The sequence below is a fragment of the Amia ocellicauda genome, chromosome 17 (genome assembly GCF_036373705.1).
Source record: "Amia ocellicauda isolate fAmiCal2 chromosome 17, fAmiCal2.hap1, whole genome shotgun sequence".
NCBI classification, from domain to species: domain Eukaryota; kingdom Metazoa; phylum Chordata; class Actinopteri; order Amiiformes; family Amiidae; genus Amia; species Amia ocellicauda.
The window spans coordinates 9242917-9258687 of NC_089866.1; the positions used below are offsets into that span (position 1 = coordinate 9242917).

The 15771-nt window shown below is 46.8% G+C and overlaps 3 protein-coding genes across 5 annotated transcripts in view; 2 read left to right on the forward strand and 1 right to left on the reverse strand.

Annotated features, from left to right (window-relative positions):
* The window catches only part of cpped1 (calcineurin-like phosphoesterase domain containing 1), a 255753-nt gene extending 254339 nt beyond the window's left edge, over window positions 1-1414 (reverse strand). The window contains exon 1 of the mRNA XM_066690132.1: window positions 1384-1414. The gene's annotated coding sequence lies outside the window, so the exon portion shown is untranslated. The remainder of the gene's footprint in view (window positions 1-1383) is intronic.
* Window positions 1205-7285, forward strand: ercc4 (excision repair cross-complementation group 4). Its single transcript, XM_066690130.1, has 11 exons — window positions 1205-1691; window positions 2150-2330; window positions 2477-2672; window positions 2933-3140; window positions 3285-3465; window positions 3788-3922; window positions 4030-4134; window positions 4361-4961; window positions 5368-5460; window positions 5658-5770; window positions 6006-7285. Exons 1-11 carry the CDS (start codon window positions 1515-1517, stop codon window positions 6758-6760), a joined length of 2745 nt encoding a protein of 914 aa, XP_066546227.1. The 5' UTR covers window positions 1205-1514; the 3' UTR covers window positions 6761-7285.
* Window positions 7286-8813: 1528 nt separating this feature from the next.
* The window catches only part of mrtfba (myocardin related transcription factor Ba), a 55921-nt gene continuing 48963 nt past the window's right edge, over window positions 8814-15771 (forward strand). For all 3 annotated transcript variants that reach the window (XM_066690155.1, XM_066690158.1, XM_066690156.1), the window contains exon 1: window positions 8814-9081. The gene's annotated coding sequence lies outside the window, so the exon portion shown is untranslated. The remainder of the gene's footprint in view (window positions 9082-15771) is intronic.

Genomic DNA, 15771 nt, shown 5'->3' on the forward strand with positions numbered 1-15771 from the left:
TAAAGGTTACAAATGAGAAGAGGCAAATCAGACATCTTAATTGTCTGGTAGTTAGAACCTTATTAATCCAAACACCTCATCAGCTGCCGTTGGAAACACAATGGAGAATCAGCTCCTACAATATTGGTTCACAGGAGCTTGCTGATAAAGGATTAGTGTCGGACTAACTGGTTTAGTTTGGCTAAGGCTTGGGCTGGAGGATTGGAGTTACAGAGAAAGGGTTTGGGTAGCTCCAGCGTCCCAGTTAAAAAATAAACTCCAGACTGGAGTAGAATTCTCCACAGTTTCCAAGACCCACAGAGGTCAGGATGATATAGTCCCGGCCCACCTTCCGGCGATTACTCAAGACACATCTTTTCAGCCTGTACCTGTAATTTAGTAGTTTATTTCCCTGTGTGGCTCAGCTCTCCTGTACATTTTCACTTTATATAACGTTTTCATCATACTGCTTGCCTTTACATTGCTAGTACACGTGTTGTTTATTGTGATTACCCCTATGCCCGCTTCCCCTGAGCTCTTAACTATGACTTAATATCTTGTCTGCACTTGTTAGCTATTATAATCTAGGATGTAGGATATGGCTTTAGAAATTAACAGTACATCTTACCTATGCACTTGTGTAATTTTGAACTTGTATTATGCTTTGATTTGTAATTGTACACTGTATTATTGCACTTTTGCAATGCTCTTGTATTTTGTAAGTTGCCTGGATAAGGCTGTCTGCTAATTATTTATTCTTAATTTAGTTTTAAAATGTGTTATACGAGTATGAAATGAATGCTTAAAAGCAAGTTTCTCAAGCAGAACACAGCTGTAATCTTTTCATGCAACAAGTTAATAAAAATCAAGTAACAGAGTAAATGGTGAAGGAGAGTTGTTCTTCTACTCTAAAACATTCAAAATGCAGGAGTACCTTGCCACTTCTCTAAAGTCTAAAGCGCATAGTCATCGTTGTTATCTTACATATTAGTTTTAATAAGAGAATGAACAGATCAGAAAATAATGTAGCGTTCGTGTAGCGCAGATTTCCACAGATCTGCACAATCCCAGCGATCCCATTGGTGGAGCAGCGCAGACCTGCGGAAATCTGCGCTACACGAACATGACCACCGTTTCGCCCAGCAGACGCATTGATACTCCACTGCGGAAGAGGGCGCTGTCTCCAATCCTGCGCTCACAAGCCCAAACGAAACGAGCCATCTAGGATAACAGCCAAGCCTAATCCCGTGATGTGTGTGAAAATTCAAAACAGACCTGACAGCAGCAACGTGGGGCTGCGTGTCCGGAGTGCATTGTGAGTTTGATGCACTTTAACCAGAAACAATAGCTACATAGGCACAGTACTGTAGCAGAAAGTGAGCCATGTTTAAATTAAGTGCTTACCTTTGTGCATCGTCTTCATGATCTCTGGATTCAGCCGCGGATTCGTTGAGCTCACTGCATGAGTGTGCCGAGTCCCGTCGAAGGGGTCCCCTCTGATCGCCTCGTCTTGTATTTTGGGAGAATACGTAACAATGGCGGGTCCTCTGCTGGAGTTCGAGACGGAAATGTTTTTGGGCCTGTTCGGTTCCGACGGGCTGTTGGTGACGGCCGAGGGTCTGGGCATTGACCGTGTCCTGCTGCAGTTCCTGCGGGTGTATTCAGAGGAGGGTAGCCTGGTACTGCTGCTCAACACCAGCCCCCCGGAGCAGGTAACACAGCTGCCAGGACGAAATGAATAGCGGCCTCGTTCGTGTTGCGCAGATGTCCGCAGATCTGCGCTGCTCCACCAATGGGATCGATGGGATTCTGCAGATCTGCGCCGCACTGTAAATCTGCGTGACCAGTGTTTATACATTTGTTTGATTTGTTTTCATTATAACACATTTTCAGAAGGAACCGTACGACAGTCCATTTTATATTTGTTCTCTTCAGAAAAAAGATACCTTGTTGTCCCTTGTTAAAGTAGAAGGAAATGTAACTTTTCTTCAGTTTCCAGAAGGCCGTGGTGTATCCAATCAAAGCGTGGAACTTGATGGAAGTAATTGACAACCCCGAAACTTTAAATATAAGAGCATAACCATATGCCACCACCGCATAGAATGAGAGCTGTATTCTGCTAGTGGTATAGACACAATAACTACATTTGTATTTGATTTTTTCTCCACAGGAGTATTTAACGGAGCAGCTGCGGTCGGAGGGCGTCAGTCACCTGCCCAGGACGGTGACCAGCGACGTGCAGAGCCACGACCGCTATGACGTGTACACGCAGGGCGGCGTGCTCTTCGTCACCAGCCGCATCCTTGTGGTGGACTTCCTCACCGACAGGATCCCCGCTCACCTCATCACAGGTGCGGCCACCACGAATATAAAAGACACGTTTTTTGCTGTTAAGGCCATTAAGTCTTTTGAGTGTATTTGCAACCTGAAAAGACAGACTAAGTGGATAGATAGATAGTGAGATCGATGAGTATATTATTGTGTGTGGTTCTTGCAGGTATCCTGGTCTACCGGGCTCACAAGATCATCGATTCCTGTCAGGAGGCCTTCATCCTGCGCCTGTACCGCCAGAAGAATAAGACCGGCTTCATCAAGGCCTTCACAGACAAAGCCACTTCCTTCAGCTCTGGGTTCTGCCAGGTGGAGCGCGTCATGAGGAACCTCTTTGTCAAGAAGCTCTTCCTCTGGCCCAGGTAGAGATGCTCCAGCTTCTTCCTACGTTCGCTCTAAAACCTCAGCTCCCTCGGTCAAACTCCTCAACCCACCTTTCACTTTGCAGTCCTGGAAGGTGGGTTTCCATTCAGTAGGTGGAAGAAACCTCAAACTGGGTAGACGACCACTCCAAAGGCCCAGATGCTTTTGGATAAACTAGCGCATACTGAGAATTGCACATTGGGATCAGTTAACCTGCAGCAATGGGATAAGTGTGATAACTGCTCTGTGTGTGTGTCAGGTTCCACGCAGGTGTGAACTCCGTGCTGGACAGACACAAGCCGGATGTGGTGGAGCTGCACGTCTCGTTGACCCCAACCATGAGTGCCATCCAGAGCTCGGTGCTGGACATCATGAACGCCTGCCTGAAGGAGCTGAAACGCTACAACCCCACACTGGAGGTGGAAGACCTCTCCCTGGAGAACGCACTGGGCCGCGGCTTTGAGAAGGTCAGTGTGCGTCCACAGTAGCTGCTGTACAGCCAGGGCTAGTCTGGTGTAAGACCTAATGGATTGGTTTTATTTGTACTTTCCCTATTGGCTGCCCACTCTCTGAGTGTCTTTGGGTTTGACGGTCCTGTGTACTGTGTGCAGACAATCCGCCACTACCTGGACCCGTTGTGGCATCAGCTGGGATCCAAGACCAAGTCTCTGGTTCAGGACCTGAAGATCTTGCGCACTCTGCTGCTGTACCTCACCCAGTATGACTGCGTTACCTTCCTCAACCTGCTGGAGACCCTGCGCACCAGCCAGAAGGCTTTCGGGAGCAACGCGGGTACGAGCCACAGGAGTGACAGTGTGAATAATCTTTTTCTTCACATTGGACATTGCTAGATGATTGATTTAAGAGGTTTTTTTTTTTTATTTAATTTATTTTTTGTAATTAGTGTTTCAACCCCCAAGCTTTAGTTTTTATATTTGCAAGTCATTCTGTATAGGAAGTCAAGTAAACAGAATTTAGATACCTTTACTCTGAGTCAATGCTGTGACGTTGACCTGCTCTATAAGCCAGCAGTGTGTGTGTTTGATACGGAAGACAGCAGTAGCAGGAATTCATTTTGCTCTCTTATTTTAATGGGGCACTGTTGCCCCTGCAGGCTGGCTCTTTCTGGACTGCAGCACATCCATGTTTGTGAACGCTCGAAACCGAGTTTACCAGGTGCCAGAGGCGAAGATTGTCAAGAAGGCAAAGGCGGGAGCCACGGCGAAACCAGAGCAGATCAGAGAAATGGGTGATTCCACACTGTTTAATTCCTGTTCTGATAAAACCGAGATAGTTATGTTATCCGAGTTAAAGTGACTGACAGATGTGGTGTGTGTGTGTGTGTGTATTTTACAGGAGCAAAGCGGGAGCTGGTGCTGGAGAGGAACCCCAAGTGGGAAGCTCTGACAGAGGTGTTGCAGGAGATTGAGAAGGAGAACAGCAGCTCTGAGCTCGGCCCTGGTCAGTGTACTTGAGTTTCTCTGTTTTTGGAGATGTAAAGCCATACACTGCCGCTATAGGCTATATAAATCCAGTAATCGATATAAATCTATATCAAATTAAGTGTTTTGTTATTGTGCTTCTTGTTGTAAAAGGATCAGTGACTGGTTGGGGCGAAACTTTACTTTTCTAATCAGGGAAGGAAGTGATGTTTTTAAGAGCTGCCTTTTGTCTTGTGATTCCCCAGGGCGAGTTCTGATCTGTGCCAGTGATGACCGGACCTGTGCCCAGCTGCGGGAGTATGTGACACGGGGGGCAGAAGCTCTTCTGACCCGCCTCTATAGTCGCACCTTAGGCAAAAACGAGGCTCTGCCTGAGTTAGGCATAGACAAGAGAGCGCTGGGCAAGGGTAGAGGCAAGAGAGACCAGGAGAAGGGGCCCAAGGCTAAGAAACCCAAAGGCCCAGCCAGGGAGAAGAAAAATGCTAGGAAGCAATCGCTCACTCTCACCCAGATGGTGGGGAAGGCAACCAGGAAGGACGGAGGGCTGGAGGAAGAGCAGGGGGATGAGGAGCCGCTGGGCAGTAGTATAGATGACGACGACGAGGAGGAGGAAGAGGGAAAGGAGGAGGAAGGATTTCTCCTCAATCTGCCCTCGGATGCCTATTATGGTATAATGAAAGAGCCACTGACTGTCATCCACCCACTGATGGGCTGCAGCGACCCCTACAGCCTGACACGGGTACTGCACGAGGTGGAGCCACGCTACGTGGTGCTGTACGATGCCGAGGTCTCCTTCGTCCGCCAGCTGGAGATCTACAAGGCCAGCCGGCCGGGCAAGCCACTCAGGTGAACTTTGACTGCTGTTCTGCCATTGGCAAGGTGTCTCCAGCATGATCTAAGATTAATCTGTTGTTTTTCGATGGCGATCAGATACATGCTTGTGAATTTTGAGACCATTTCCACAGGCACAGTCTGTTCATGTGTTGCTCGTACGTGAGAGAATAAAAACGGGAATCTTTATAATCATTTGCCTGTGGCAGTAGAGTGGCAAATGATTATAAAGATTCCTAAATGTCTGATCTCTCTGTGCTCTAAATAAAACTGGAAGCACTAATTCCTTCTAAAGACGGTGATAGATGGACAGTGAATTGAATCTGATGTAAACTTTTGTTTGTCTGTTGTTGGGAGAAAATCACTGTATGATTTTGGGTGATCGCATTTGTCTATTAAAATCTTGCGTCTTCCATTCCAGGGTTTATTTTCTGATATATGGCGGCTCAACCGAAGAGCAGAGATACCTGACAGCCTTACGCAAAGAGAAGCAAGCGTTTGAGCACCTGATCAGGTCAGTAGCTTTTCTTCTATGCCGAGTGTGCAGGTGTGAGTTCATCAGCTCTGACATGCCAGTCAAGGCTTAAAAGAAAAAAGTTAAATCCCTGAATACTATTGCATTTTGCATGATTGGATTGTGATTGGACTGTAGTTGAGCAGTGCTAGGGTGCTGATGGCTCTGTTTCCTGGTTGTGTTGTGGTGGGGTTCAGGGAGAAGGCTAGCATGGTGGTCCCAGAGGAGAGGGAGGGAAGAGAGGACACCAACATGGACCTGGTCCGAAATGTAGAGCCAGCCAACGCCACCACCAACACTCGCAAAGCAGGCATGTATCGATTAGTGGGTATTATCAGTAATGAGATAAAATAAACCTGTGAGTAAAACTGCGTCAGAAGATGTCCGTAAGCTGACCCTGGTTCTGTACATAATACGCTTAAAACAGCCAGAGGTAAGGACAGGGTGGGTTGTAGTCTAGCCAAGATGCAAGGGAAGGGTTTCTTTGTGCGAGCAGAGATGCGCCTCCCTCTGACGGGCTCTCTGTGTGTGTGGGCTCTGAGCAGGTGGGCAGGAGATGGCGACCACGCCGGCGCGGGTCATCGTGGACATGCGGGAGTTCCGGAGCGAGCTGCCCTCCCTGCTGCACCGGCGCGGTCTGGACATCGAGCCTGTCACCCTGGAAGTGGGCGACTACATCCTGTCTCTGGACACCTGCGTGGAGCGCAAGAGCATCAGCGACCTGATCGGCTCCCTCAACAGTGGGCGGCTATACACCCAGTGCCTGGCCATGTGCCGCTTCTACCGCCGGCCTGTGCTGCTCATCGAGTTCGACCCCGCCAAGCCCTTCTCCCTGGTGGCCCGCAGCGACCTGCGCCAGGAGATCTCGGCCAACGACGTCATCTCCAAGCTCACGCTGCTCACCCTGCACTTCCCCCGGCTGCGCCTGCTCTGGTGCCCCTCCCCCTACGTCACCGCCGAGCTCTTCCAGGACCTGAAGCAGGGCCGCGCAGAGCCCGACGCCAGCGCCGCCCTGGCCATCACCACCGACTCTGACACGGTGCCCGAGTCCTCTGACCTCTACAACCCCGGCCCCTACGACTTCCTGCTCAGGATGCCTGGGGTCAATGTCAAAAACTGCCGGGCACTCATTAGTCATGCGGACAGCTTGGCAGATCTGGCCTCCCTGAGCCAGGAGAGACTGTCAGAGATACTAGGCAATGCCACCAATGCCAGGCTGCTGCACCAGTTCCTTCACAAAACCATGGATACTTCTCAGCCTGCACCCAAGGGCAAGGGGGAGTACCGGGGCCGGAGGTGACCACATGGGGCCGTTTCATTTTTCTCTTTTGATACTTGTTGTTGGGCCAACTTGGAGCTACTTGCAGGCTACCTAAGGTGACCAGGGTGGAGAGGATGCTTCACTTCATAAAATGTTGTGTGCTGTGCGCAGTTTCCATCAGGGGTGTCTAGTGTGACTCATTGAAATATGTTTCAGCTGCAGCACTAGTGAGTGCATTACGGTGCGGGGTTTGGCCTTCTTGTATGCTGGTGAAACTGTCGGAGCTCAGCCATGTGGGATGAAATTACGATGGCGCTATACGCACTTTTGTACGTTTAGAAATCGTAAAGCATATCTCAAGACTGTACCCTTTCCCATTCCCTTCAATACTCAGGTGTGAAATGTGCTTTTGATGAAGATATTATAATTGAAATGTGTGTATATTTTTTTGTGTACCCGTTTATAAATATTTTATGAAAGGGCATAAAAGCTGTATGTCTTGTTTCTGTGTGTCTCAAGCAAGCAAGCAAGCATTTATACTATTAAAACAAATAGTGGAGTGGAGTGAAAGTAAAACCTCAACTGTTGCCTTACTTTTTTTATTGAAGGGCTAGCATCTTCGTTTCATTCTCATGAATCACCTAGACTGCTCTTTTATTGTTGAACATGGATGAGATCACAATGTATTACGAATGTGTAAATATGACTTGTGCCACTAGAGGGCAATATAATATAAACTATTGCTACACTCGATTTTAGAAGTTCAGTAATAGTTCAATGTGAGGTTTAATGTATTTTTCTAATATATTACATGTAACACTATTAAGCTTTAAGCTCTTGGTCTTCTCCCCTGACAGTATAGATCAGTGTGCTGCAGTGCTACCATTGCAACTGGCATGCATAGACAGGTCAGGTGAGAGTGATCGTGCTCTTTTTATCAGTAGATGCTCCAGTAAAGCATGACATGTCTTCAGAGCAGGACTGTGCCAAGAGTATGACATGGACATGAAATGGTTTTGACTAAATGTAATTGCATTTTGATACATGCAGGGCGTGCAACATCTGAAAATGTATCATAATTCCACGAAAAGGCCCCGGGAATTCGTCATTTAACGTAAGATCATATTCAGCGTCTCTGTGGCTACACTGTGCTTGCAACCGTTGGCAGGGATACAGACTAAGCATACCGTGGGTGTGCATTATAAATGATGAGCACAAAGCATCCCACTTCTCCAGCCTTCAGCGCTGCGTCTTCATTTTCGCCCCCCACCCACCTGGCCACCCCCGCCCAGCACGATCACCGCACGCCTGCCGCAAAAGCGTGAGAACGAACCCACTCTGGTGCAGCGCAGATGGCCGCAGTTCTGCGCAGCGTTGCAGAATCCCACCGACCCCATTGGTGGAGCAGCGCACAACTGCGGAAATGTGCGCAGCCAGGACGCGAGCAGTGTCATGGGCTGCGGGGCGGGGGGTGTTCCGCTGCACTCGGCCACAGTATGCGTTACTGCACGCAACTTAAAAACACAACTAAAACTAAAACGTCTGGTGCAAATGACGCCTGGGTGAGTCAGAGACCTGCACTGGGCAGACAAAGCGCCTCTGTGTCTTGATCTCTGTCTAGTGCCGGACAGACCCACTGTAGCATTTCTTTCTCATTTTGTTTAGCCCCATTTCTTACATTGTGGGATTCTTTAAAGAATGGACTCATCTGAACCGCCTCCTTTGGCCACATGGTGTAATAGCCATGTGCATGTGTCAAACTTTCTGCTAAACCCTTAGCTGACACCTTCCCATCCATCCAGAGAGAACGAAATGAATGGGAAAAGATACCGATGTTTGCATTTCTTCCTCCCGTCGCATTGCACTTAAGATCGAGTGATAATACAGGTGCATCGGATGGTGTTAAAGATACTGAGCCATGCAATCGTGTCGTCTAGCCTACTGTTCAAAACGTGCACAGGGATCACTGTGCGCCTCCTTCAGTGGTAGATCACATCTCAGCTGGACTGGTGACCTTGGTTTGTTTTTCTTCTGTTTCATTCCAAGAAGGTCGTTTGTTTCTGAGAAACGGGAAAGGAGGGAATAATACTAATAGGCTACTAATAATTAGCAGCATCCGTGTCTAAGCCAGTGGACTGTGGCGAGGCTCTCAAAGGGTTAAACCCGAAAGATCCCAATTACGTCATCGAGTTCAGCAGCACGGATCGGCAGCGGCCATCTTATTCCAAGACTAACAACTTCCATCCCAGCTAAGAAAATATAGATGTATTTGTACACACACACAGATCTGTCTGTCCGGAGGGAGTGCTGGAAATCGGGCTGATCGGGAGCCAGATATCGGGACGATCGACGGGACGGGGGTAAGAGCCGCTTCGGCCCGGCGTCGGGTCCCGATGTGTGGTGGAGCTGCGGCACTGTTGCACGGGAGATGCATTGCACCCCGACACAGGGCGCCTGTCATTGTCCTCGTCCGCGTCCCGGGCCGACAGTGAACGGCGAGGTAACCCGGGTCGGGCCATCGTGTGGCAGAGCTGCGGGTGGAAGTGGGATGGGAAAGGTGCTGGTGTCTTTATGGGGATGCATTACAGTACCTGCTCGCAAAAGCGCGTTTAACTATTCAGTGTCGGGTGAAGTGGACGTGAGCTGAACCGCAAGCCGGTGTGGGCAGCATAAACCCCCGTCCCGCAACAGCCCGACACAGGTCGCCTTCGTGTAGCGCATATTTCCGCAGGTCTGCACAATCACAGCGCTGCCATTGGCGGAGCTGCGCAGAACTGTGCAAATCTGCGCTACCGGGACGCGACCGCAAGGCTGGATGCGAAACGAATAATGTGCCGGGAGTTGCATTGCAATTAGAAGGTGTAATTGCACGACTATTGCTGTTTGTATTGCAACACCAGGTGATTGACAGGTGTCCACGGCTGTATAAGGCACCGCGGGGTGTTTGATGTCATTGAACCTCATCTCGGCTGTGTATTCAGCGGGCGGCGAGTCACCTGTGTGGGTTTGCGCGACAGCCGCTGCGCAGTCTGCGACACAGTCGTGTTGGGGTGTCTGTTGTCTACAGGGATGGTGAGGTTTGTGGTGAGTAAATCCATTAAAACGGGCGGACAAATCCAGTTGAATCCCAGTGCTGCACAAGGTGTTGTACTTCTATTACCGCGCTGGTGCTGATTTCCATCCCTGTGATCGAGTCGCACCTGATTGAGAGATGGATCCACGGGCAGTTTGGGGGTTTCCAAGGTACGCAGCGTGTTCATTTATTATGAGCTAAAACAGTAGCCATGTCTACGTCAGTGACTATCCGTGTCTGTCAGTACATCGTGACAGAAAACCAGAGCCGGCCTTAGAGTCGTGATTTATTTTGTTTTCTGCCGAGTTAGCCTCGCACCGGACTGTGCAATAGTTAGAGCGCAGATGTCTGCAGTTCCGCGCAGATCTGCAGAATCCCGCCCATCGCATTGGCGGAGCAGCGCAGATCTGCGGACGTCTGCGCCACACGGACGTGCTCGGCGTCCTGTCAGCCGGTGACAACTTGGACATGTTTTGCAGTTGCACGTTTGTAAGGTTTTAATTAGTATCATTTGATAGGGATTCAATTCTTTAGTTGACTTTGCTCTCACGTTCAGCCATGCATTGCACGGCGGTTGAATCCACTTCAGGCTCTGCTGTGTGTAATGACTGCGCTTTGATCTCAGTGATTTATTAAAACCCAGCTTCTCCGTGGTTAAATATCATCCTGGCCTATCTTTCTGTAATGCTATATGTTTATCAGATTGCATGGCACATTGTGTAAACACACATGCTGTATACACGCACATGATCATATATACACAGGGATAACCATGTGGAAAATGGGAAGTACATCAGCCTCTGCATCAGTCAGTGTTGTTTTGAGTATATGTTAAAACAAAATGCACTTTTAAAAGTATTTTTAAGTACAGGCACAAAGTGAATAAATATGTAAAGTTTGCATCAGACTAGACTAAGCAAAGCACTTTTGGAACATACCGCACATGCATTGAGGTTGGAAACTTAAATGCATGCATATTCTGGGCTTTTACCTACCTTGCCCACCATCTATTTTGTAGCAGTTTTTGCAGCAGTTTCTAATTGTCTCTGTTCAAATTCGACTCAATTAGTTTGTAATGAAAGGTATGCAGTCAACCTAGCAATTATTAGTCTTGCTGCTGAAAAGGATTAATGGTAGGGCAGAGTTTTGCATTATTACCCCCTCAATTAATTTCCTTATGCCTTTGTCTGTGGTAAAAATACAAATAAAAGCCAGCGTTTCATGTGTCTTCGTCACGGGAGGAGATTATCCTGTTTGACCTTTTGGATGGGTTCTGACCAAGAATTGTGAGTTTTAACATGTTGCTCAAGTTTAAAGACTTGAATCTGCACCTGGTGGGAATGGAGATGCCAAGAACATTCTTAGTTTGGCACTTTTTGTTTTTCCCTTGTGTTTGTAATCATTCAATAAGAGGAGTATCTGATCATGGGATTTATGACAGAGTTTGGTTTGTTTGCAGCAGCCACCCCCCCATCAAAATATCTTTAAATGACTTGAAGGATGAGCTGTGTAAGAGAGTAAAGGAAGCAGATCTGTCAGCTGGGTTTGTGTCATTTACTACCTTCATTGGAAGGAGAGGGGGTGGGGGCCCAGACTGCGGGGCTGATGTCAGTCGACACGCTGCGGTGCAAATCTATTATTGTTACTGCGATTGTTATTCAGGATGTGACACTAGCTCGTAAGTTACCAAAAATATCACGAGTGAAGCCAGACATCTGTTGGGTGCCTGCAGGCCTGGGTTAAAAGAAAGAAAGAAAAAGAAAGAGAGAGAAATAAAACAAAAGAACAGAAATTTGACTTCTGGAGAGCAACGCCTTGCTCTCCTGTGAAACGCCTTCATGGTTGAAGTCACTGTGAGCTCGAGCTAGTTACTGCGTTTGGGCTATTGTGATATCGGGGGCTTTTCTTGTTTTACCAGGCAGAATACGACAGCAAGGACTTGATGAGTGTAATCTATAATTATAATTATTCTGTGTCAGGAAGATTAATGGTTTTGTCACTATTCGCTTTTTCTCTCCACCAATCAGGACTGAGCAGATGCAGGACCTCTCCCCTGAATAAACTGATGAAGGCAGTGTGTGAGGACTCAGCAGAGGGGGGAACATAAAAAAAACGCTGATATTCACAGAATCTGTGTGATCGCCGAAGAGCCGCAGTTCAGTTTTAATGGTCAATTTACATTAGACTGAATCAGCAGTGTTTGTTTATGCGTGGTTTGTCCTGGATTGATGGTATTGTTCTGTAATGCCAGTGAAACCGCTTTGACTGTGGGTGTTTTGAAAGCACCCTGAACCCTCGGTCTTGGTCATGTTAGCTCAGCCCCTGACCTTTTGCATTTCCCATTGTTATGAGTTTGGGATTGACTTCTGGGAGTCCACCAAAAGGCCACACGACACTAAAACAAACCGACTGAGCTTCAGACATCCCCCCGGCCAGTTTAGATCTTTGACAGATATCGTCTATCCGCACAGAGATAAAAGAACATTTACTTTGTCAGACAGGCAGGCTTTCACGAACACGAGACAGCTGCTAGATAGCAGTTAATGTAAAGAAGAAGCATGAAAGAGAGAGATGAAAGTGTTGCATTCAAAGCAGCCACACCTGTCAAGATCAAACATGGCTGCCCTCAGTCGTTGTGAAAAGGTGTGCTGAATCATAGTAGACTGTCGCCTTTTGAATTGAATTAATTATCATTAATTATTATTTGGAACACACTTCTTTCTTTGCTTTTTTTTTTTTTTTTTAATTTGTAAGCAGATGGTTTGAGAGACCACACAGAGCGTGCTAAAAGCAAGATCAAAAGTTATTAACGGCAAATTGGGGAAAAAACTAAAAGGAACTTGAATCCCATATCTGAACAGCCTGCTAGTTACCTCATCCATTGCCTTCTCCGCTAGCACCATTAAAAACAAGTCGACAAAAAGATGACATTCTAACATTCTTCTGTATATCTGTAGGAAAATCAGCACAAAGTATCACGGGTACATTAATGGTGAAAAAGAGACCTACACTTGTACCTGACATTAATAGGACATGACATGAGCTAAAGACTGATCTTGACATCAGTACAGTCATTTTGGGGTCCAGTGTATTTATACATTTATTTATGTACTTATTTAACCTATTTTTAGAAGTTGCACTAGTAGTAGTAGATATCTTGACGGCCCTTATTCTGGGATGAGGTGTGGCTACAGTCCCAGAATCCCCTCTGCCCAGCTGCGGTTATGCAGGGTGATACGGCGGCACCAGCTCTGCAGGGGTAAATCCGTTTCCTCTCTCGGATGCCAATGACACCATATTACTATTGTGACTTCAGTGCTTTTGCAGTAACAGCCGACCCCTAATTAAAAACACCCCGCTGGGGAGCGATGAACGACTCCATTGTTTTTCCCCAGCTTCTTCCTTTAAAAAACTAAAACAAATGATGTTCAGAAATAGGTGTCCTGTACACCAGCAGAGAAATGCTGTATCCTGTTTTCCATTTCCTACCCAATTATTCACTTCCAACTGCAGCTGGAGAAGTTTCAGGTGAAGAACAGCAAGCTGTGTTCTGATAAGGTGCTCAGGTCTACACAGCATTTAATTAGCCTACATAGTGGATTCACATACTAATAATGTACAGTGTTCCACTAAAATATCACAGGCAGTGGTGTTGAAGTGTAATTAGGTCAGGATATAACACTCTTTCCATGTAGGCTATAGATGCAGAAATGATATGAATCACCTTACGGGTGACGTGGCACTAAATATAAGTTGTAGCCATGGGCAATACAAATTCAAATACATGTATTTTTCTTTTATTTACATATTGCATCCTCCATATCTCTTTGGTTCTTCATTTTACACCCTGAGACTTCAGAGCTTTCATTTCTGGCCACAACTTCACATTTCCTTGTAATTTCATAACCCTGAGCTCTATTTTTCCATAGAAACATACAACCAGAGGGCGTGACTAGTGTCTGACCCTTTGAAAGAAGATTCGATTGTTAGCTGCAGTATCGAGTCCCCATTATGATCGTGTACTCGGTCTATTTAGTGGCGGGGGACGACGACTTGCTTTTGTCTTTTGAGCATGACTGCTCTTGTCCCCAGTTTATCAACTAGGCTACAGAAAAATGTCTGTCCTTGCATACTAAAATGTGTCGAACATTAAAAGAAAATGAGTGGTTAAATGAAACTTGAATATTGTGCTTCATCGGGGTGAACATAGTAGTGAAAAATCAATAGGTTGTATAAAGTCTAACCGCTATACAAAGAGAATGTGTTTCAGTTTTAATAGGGAAACGTGTTTATATATTTAATTATAACGTGTCAACTATGAATACAAAGCCTAGGGATTTGGAATGGCTGTGTTGTGGCCCAGTGTGTTATGAAGTTGAGGTTCACAATACTTTCCTCCGGTCTTGGCCATCTGGTTGAGTTGCTGTTCTGCACGCTGGTTGTTTTTTCCTTTTCAGCGCCATTCAATCGCAGTGGTTTAGCCGGTTTTTCACATTATGAGCACAACTTCCTGTTGCCGTGGGTCCTCAGAACCTGGAGTGCAGCCAGCCTTGGAGCGTAGTCTGTACTCTGTGTTCGAACAGTGTGGATGACTATTATGATGAATATTAAAATTATGATGAATATTGGTGTTATTGAAATGCTCATCGCCATTACCGTGTGGCATTGTGAGATCATGACTTTGATGGCAGTTGAAGACTGTTGCCGAGCCTTTGGATGTAAACAAACATTTTTGCAGTGCTTGGAGTGAGATATACACTCCCTGAGGGTACCTGGGTGAGCTGTATTGAACCAAAGGGAAACGGAGGTTATTTTTTGTCTATTCTGACATAGGGCAGACTATAACATAGAAACCATACTGGACATCAGACTTTAGCCTACATTTTGCAAATACATGTGGCTTATTTTCAGAAACCAATATATATGGTCCCTGCCACTCAGTAACTGCTATTAATCTTGACCCAGGTTTGCATAATGAGGACCAAAGTGGTAGACGGAGACTCTGACAATGGACAGCTCTGTGTGGATGCTTCAGCAATGACCTTAGACAAGAGCATAACATATTGATGGAGCACTATGACATAATCCTATTGGCACTAGATACAGTGTTTAAGGAAACGAGCTGAAGTTACGACAGATTTGTGGTGTGACTGACACACCGCACACCAAGTCTATGATTCAGATGGGAGGAGGGTTGCTGGGTCAGTCAAGTCAGTCAGTCGGTCCTGCCGGTCCAGTGCAGGGAGACAAACACAGACGCTTGATGTTATACGGAGAGAGACCAGGGGATTGATGCAGGGGATTAGTCTACAAACGTCTGCCCTTACATCTCTGGTGAGACTGATCCAACGAGACGATTTGTGGTCGGAGCCAGTTTTCTGTTTTATTGTGTTTTTATATTTAAACGGCACATCTGTGTAGTGTCTTGTCTGTGTCACTTGCACTCCCTTCTGTCTCTGCACCGTAGTCTCCTGGAGGACTATACAGTTCAGGGGGAGGTCACAGAGAGGAGGGAAGCTTCATTTTGTTCAGTTTGACTACCCTCCCTACCCCCCAACACAGAACCCTTGGCACTCGGAGACAGAGCGTAGTCTTAGGGAATGGCTGGACTTCACAGTGGAGTGGCTGACCCACAAATGGATTCCTCAGACTTTGACATTTAACTACTTCTACCAGTCAGATGAGCAGGAAAGAAATTGGACATTTCTCATCCCTTTGACTGCTCTGGTTGGCCTTGTGAGCTTCTGAGTGTCATATCAGGACAGAAAGGGCAAACTCGTGTGTTTTATAGGTACATGCAAAGTTCATTGCTCCAGTAGGAAAGGGATCGTAAGCAGGAGGTTTCCAGTTGAGTCCCCGGTTCTTCAAAATGTTGACTCCATGAAATCCAGAGTTACAAAAGAGGACTTGTCCTTTCCTTTGGACAAGAGCGTGTTCTTGTGAGTGAGTCGGTCGCAGCAGGTGTTGTGATGCTTAC